Source organism: Gracilinanus agilis, chromosome 3 (assembly GCF_016433145.1).
Source record: "Gracilinanus agilis isolate LMUSP501 chromosome 3, AgileGrace, whole genome shotgun sequence".
Classification (NCBI taxonomy): Eukaryota; Metazoa; Chordata; class Mammalia; order Didelphimorphia; family Didelphidae; genus Gracilinanus; species Gracilinanus agilis.
Window position 1 is genome coordinate 134,423,322 of NC_058132.1, and position 6,000 is coordinate 134,429,321.

Genomic DNA, 6,000 nt, shown 5'->3' on the forward strand with positions numbered 1-6,000 from the left:
CAATTCAACAACATAAGTGTCTACGTCCCAAGCACTCGGGATACAAAGACAAAAACAAAGCAGTCCTTGAGGTCATCTTGGTTTTATTCATATATCTATCTCATCAAATTAGACAAATATATGAAGTCTTTAAAGATTTGGCCTTAATCAAGTACCTAAGGAATACTCGTACTTTTAATCACCAAACTACTCAAGATAGTGTTTATTCTTAAAAAAAATTTTTTTTTATCTATTTTTTAAAAAATTATTACCTTCTGTCTTAGTAACAATTCTAAGACAGAAGAAAGGCAAGGGTAGGCAATCCAGGGTTAAATGATTTGCCCAGGGTCACACGGCTAGCCAATATCTGAGGCCACATTTGAACCCAGGTCCTCCCAACTCCAAGTCTGGCACTATATCTCCTGTGCTACCTAGCTGCCTTGATACTATTTATTTTTAGTGTCCTTAGTGTTTTCTAATCTTTTGAGAAAGGCAGAAGGTGTAAACTGACATTTGGAGTCAGGATAAACTTGGGTTCAAATATCAAGACAGAAACTTACTTTGTGTTCATAAGGCAAGTAAATTACTCTCTGAGTCAAATAAGTTTCATTTGTAAAATGAAGAGCATAAAGGCACTATATCACAGGGCTGTCATGAGGATAAAATGAAATAACTATATAAAAGCACTTAAGAAACCTTAAAATTCAATAAAAAATTCAGGGAGTCTCCAGTCTTAGGTTTAAACTTTTAATACTAAAGTTTCAAATTTCCGCAAGACCTTTGGAATGTCCTTTATAAATGTGAGCCACAGATTATCCTTCCAATGATGATAAAATAAAATATCCTTTCCACTTCCAGTATATATTCTTTATTCACTTCCCAAATAAAATTATTAAGCTGAGAAAACTTTAAGATAAATCTAGCTACCCACTTTAGAAAAAAGTAGCCTATTAATGGGGAACAAGCTTTGAACTAAGAGGCAGAAAAGCTAAGTTTCAGTCCCAGAAGACACTTCCTGGTTGTCTGATTGTGGATAAGTCTCTTCACCTTCGTGAGTTTTGGCTTCCCCAGGAGTAAAATGAGAGTAAAAATACTCTTACTAATTGCCTCATGGGGATGTTGGGAAAACAGAGACTTGTCTAACATTGGAATTTACAACAGAAATGGCCGTACAGGCCTTTTTTCTTTTCACCTGAGTGGTAAAGAAAGAGCCTAATAGTATATAAGTGCTCACAAGGCAAAGCAAATCAATAAGTGAGATTCTCACCCTGACTCATGCCATATCCTTCTGCATGTATATTTTCAATGTGTGGCACAGAAGAGGTGCTCCTATCAAGTCTCTTTGGACTTTCACCGTGTTGAGATAAATATTTTCGTAACATCTGCAAAAATTAAAATATTGACATTGAAATTCTGTCTTACATTTTTATATGTACTAAATACCTAAATTTTAAGAAGTCAGTGAGATAACCTACTTCTAAAAGTATTCTTATAAATTACTTTATAACAACAATTTTAAATAAATTATTCATTAGGGTATAGAAGACTGAAGGTGGACAAAAACAAAAACAGAGTAGGGAGTGGGGAGAATGGAAAAGAAAGTAGAAAAGCTATGTATAAAACAGATTCACAAGGAAAGCAAAATTATGAAAGTCCTGAGACTAGAACTTAGGAAAGGAGAATGTAGATTTAAATTAAGCATTAAGCACAACCTTTCAAATATTAGGAAAACATTCCACACTAGTGAGCAATAATGGAGCCAGGAAGAATAAGGACCTATCAGGAGGTATAATCACAACTTCAGCAGCTCCTCCTACAAAGACTAGGAAAATTGCTTGAGGCTACAAAAATAAGCGTTGCTGTTTAATAATTCTAAAAACAAAATTATGCCATCTCTACTACTCTACCAAATATATTTCACTTAACAAGTAAAGATTACTTACAGTTATATACCTGGTAAATAAATACCAAGCAAAAAAAGGGCTACTGAAGCAAAAAGCATTATAAGAATACAAGGGAGGATCCTATGGAATTTATGTTTTATGTGGTAATTTCTCCCACATAATAGTCATTTGAGAGGCGGCATGTCAGAGAGGGGGGAGAATTTTGGAATCAGGAATAGCTCGGGCACATCTTTACCCTGGAACCCCAGACAAATCACTTGTCCTCTCTCTCGAACACTCTACACTGCAGAAGAGGTGGCAATCTTTATTGGTGGAGGGAATTTCTGCCTGAGGAGTTCCCAGTATCAAAGAAATCACAGAACCAGGATAATAATCATCCAGAAATGATTCAAATTAAATTTTATTAATAAGGTATCATTTCCTGTTCCAAATCATGGCTACAGATTGCAATGAGTCAGCTAATGTAATCTTTGGTTATATCTGAGAAATACTGTGTCCAAAGTGAGAGAGAAAATATGATAATCCTGCTGAAACCTTCCTCAATTAGGCTATATCTAGAATATTATGTTCAGTTGTGAGTATATTTTGACATTAAGGAGCTGGAAAACATATAGGAAATGGCAAACAGGATGATGAAAGACTTTGCAACCCTTACTAAAGATTGAGCAGAAGAACTGGGGAATATTAACAATAATAACAGCTATCACTTACAAGGCACTTCATGGTTTGAAAAGCACTTTACAAATATTATCTCATTTTATCTTCACAACAACCCCTGGGAAGTAGGTACTATTATTAATGCCATCTTACAGATGAGGAAACTGAAATAGAGAGGTTAAATGACTTACCCAGGGTCACCCAGATGGTAAGTATCTGATGTGGGATTCCTACTCTAGGCCTAAAGCTGTACCCACTGCGCCACCTAGCTTCCTGAGGGAGTAGAGCTCTCTTCTCAGCCACTGGCTAGATCTCTCCTTTATTCTCCCAAATTTAGAAGTTAAAAAACACAAAAATCTGTGTTGGCTGTATAAATATAGTACTGATTACAACTCTTATCAACTGTTTATCAAAACATTTATGCATTATTATCATGGAGCATAATAATGACTATAACAAAGTTCAGAATCAATTTACTCTGAATATAAAGTTAAATTCTGTTCATTAATGCATTACTCAGTCTTAGTGTCAAAAAGTCTGATATAAACTTATTAGGGAAAAACCTCTAAATTTTAAGCTGAATTCAACTATGGTGTTGAGTCTCTAATCCATCTCTTCTCTAGGAAGACTGGGAGTAGAGGATTGCTTGCATAATAAGCATTAACTGAGCATCTACTAGATCTTCTAAGCATCTATAAGTACCATGTTTGGTGTTGGAGATACAAATACAAATAATTAAATAATCTGTACTCTCAAGGAACTTCTAAACTGTATTCATAACCAATCTAAATTAGAGCTCAGGGAATCTTCTCCCAAAAGATGCTCATTAAACACCTAAGTGGCATAGAGGATAGAGTGTGCTATATTTGAAATCAGGAAGAACCCGATTTTAAATCCTGCCCAAGACCACCCAACACAAGGGTATAATTAAGGACCAAATGAAATAATATTATAAGCATTTTAGAAATTTCAAATCACTCCATAAATGCTATTACTGCTACTATTATCAAAAATTCCCCAGAAGAAAAGGGAAGGAATGTGATTATAGAAACATAAATGTGATTATGATATACATTAAATACATTTAAATACTGCAAGCTAAAGATATCATTGCTGTCTCTCCATGACATGTCTGGTGCCAAGTGAACAAGTCTTTGACTCACATAGTACTTGAGGTGATAGGATTGGAAACAAATTTGTGCTTGCAGATTTCTGTCCCTATGGTAACAAGTCCTGTAAGATAATCTTGATTTCTGAGTAGTATGATTTTGAAAAAAATCTGGACAGACCTACACAAACTGAAGTGAGCAGAACCAGAAGAACATTGTACACTGTAACAACAATATTTTTTTAAGAACAACTGTGAATGATCTGGTTATTTTCAGCAATACAGCAATCTAAGACAACCCCAGACACTCTGAATACAAGCCAAATCATTCATATACTCACTCACACACTCTCTCCCTTGTTTGAGATCTCTTTCAAAAAATGTCTAATATGGGAGAATGTTTTCTATGACTTGCACATGTAAAATCTGTATCAGATTGTTTACCATTTCAGGGAGAAGGAAAGGGAAGGAAGTATTGAGAGAGAGAACTTGGAACTCAAAAGTTTTTAAGAAATGAATGTTAAAAATTGTTTTTTACATGTAGCTGGGGAAAAATTAAATGTTATTAAAAAAGATAACCTTGATTTGAATATTTTAGAAGTGTACTCTTTTAATAAGACTTTACAAAAAAACATTATTCTAACTTCTACTTTAGAAAGGACAATAAAAACCAAGAAATAACAACAGTCCTTAAACTCATTATCTTACACAGTTCTCCATGTCAAAACATTGCTTAGGTCCTATTAATTTTTAAAGCTCTGCTCAAACCTTAAAAAAATTACAGCCAATTAATGTCTTTCTTCCTCTGACCTCAAAAATGATTTGTTTCAAATTACTTATCTGTATTTATGCATCTTTTATTTGAGACTTCTGACATGGTGGCAGATGAACAAATGGAATCAATGTAACTCCTAGCTTCGTCACCTCAAATCAAGAAAAATAATGCCAAAAAGTGACAAAAATTACAAGGAAGAAAAGAAAACATTTTCCCACAAGATAATTATACTAAAAAACACAACAAGGGGCAGCTAGGTAGCAAAGGATAGAGTACCAGGCCTAAAGTCAAGAGGACCCGAGTTCAGTTTTGGCCTCAGATACTTCCTAGCTGTGAAACTCTGGGCAAGTCACTTAACCCCAAATGCCTAGCCCTTGCTACTCTTTTGTCTCAGAACTAATACTAAGACAGAAAGTAAGGGTTGTTTTTTTTAATGAAAAAATTAGAAGGCATCATTACTAACTGTCCCTCCAAAAGCAGTATTGTCATGTATCATGGACACCTCACTCTTGAAAAAAAATGTCTGGAACACTTCTGTCCAATTCTCTTGCAGTTTCTTCTTGGTTATGGACCTAGTCTGAACTAAGCATGGCAATGAAGAAAGTAATTCTGACTAGAGACTACAGTTGAAACCTAGATGGTAGATTTAATGAACACAGGAACTGAGAAAAAGGAAATCCAACTCTGACCTAGAAAGCAGAGATAAGAGACACAATAAGAAGGAAGCTAGAAATCAGTAGCTAATGAACACATAGAAATCAATGTAAAAAGTCTGAAACATCAATATATTTGCACTATATCTAATTAGCATTTTGCTCAAAGCCTGAGATTGCTTTGCAATGTAGTAAAGCTTCTATATACTTTAAAATGGTTGACCATATTCTTATGAAATGGACAAAATAGTTTAGAGCAAGAGAGAAATAAAAGAGAAATAAAAAACTAAGCACATAGTCTTTATATACATTTGGATAATAAAATTGAAAAGTTACTCAGGCAAACTAAAGGAACTGGCATAGACAAAAAGGAAATAAAATTACCATGTTTTACAGATCATACGATTTACTTAGGCTATTCTAGAAAGTTAATTAAAAGGAGGCAGCTAGATGGTTCAATGGATTGAAGGCCTGGATTATAATTTGGCCTCAGACATTTCCTAGCTGTTTGACCCTGGGCAAGTCACTTAAGCCCCCATTACCTAGCCCCTTACTGCTCTTCTGCCTTGGAACCAATATGTAATATTGATTTTAAGGGTTAAAAAAAAAACTTAACTAAAAAAATTGAAACAATCATGTCAGCAAAGTAGAAGAAAATTAAATTCACATAAAAAAGTCATCAAGATTGGCTAAAATGAAAGAAGGGGAGAGTAATGAATGCTGGAGGGGATGTGGCAAAACTGGGACATTAATGCATTGCTGGTGGAGCTGTGAACTGATCCAGCCATTCTGGCTGGCAATTTGGAATCATGCTCAAAGGGCTATAAAAGAATGCCTGCCCTTTGACCCAGCCATACCATTGCTGGGTTTATACCCCAAAGAGATCATAGATAAACAGACTTGTATGAAAATATTTATAGCTGC

At 34.8% G+C, this 6,000-nt stretch overlaps 1 protein-coding gene across 1 annotated transcript in view; it reads right to left on the minus strand.

Moving 5' to 3' along the window:
* BRCA2 (BRCA2 DNA repair associated) overlaps window positions 1–6,000 on the minus strand; it is a 79,853-nt gene that overhangs the window by 57,055 nt on the left and 16,798 nt on the right. The window contains exon 8 of the mRNA XM_044666098.1: window positions 1,247–1,361. Coding sequence (XP_044522033.1) covers window positions 1,247–1,361 — 115 coding nt within the window. The remainder of the gene's footprint in view (window positions 1–1,246; window positions 1,362–6,000) is intronic.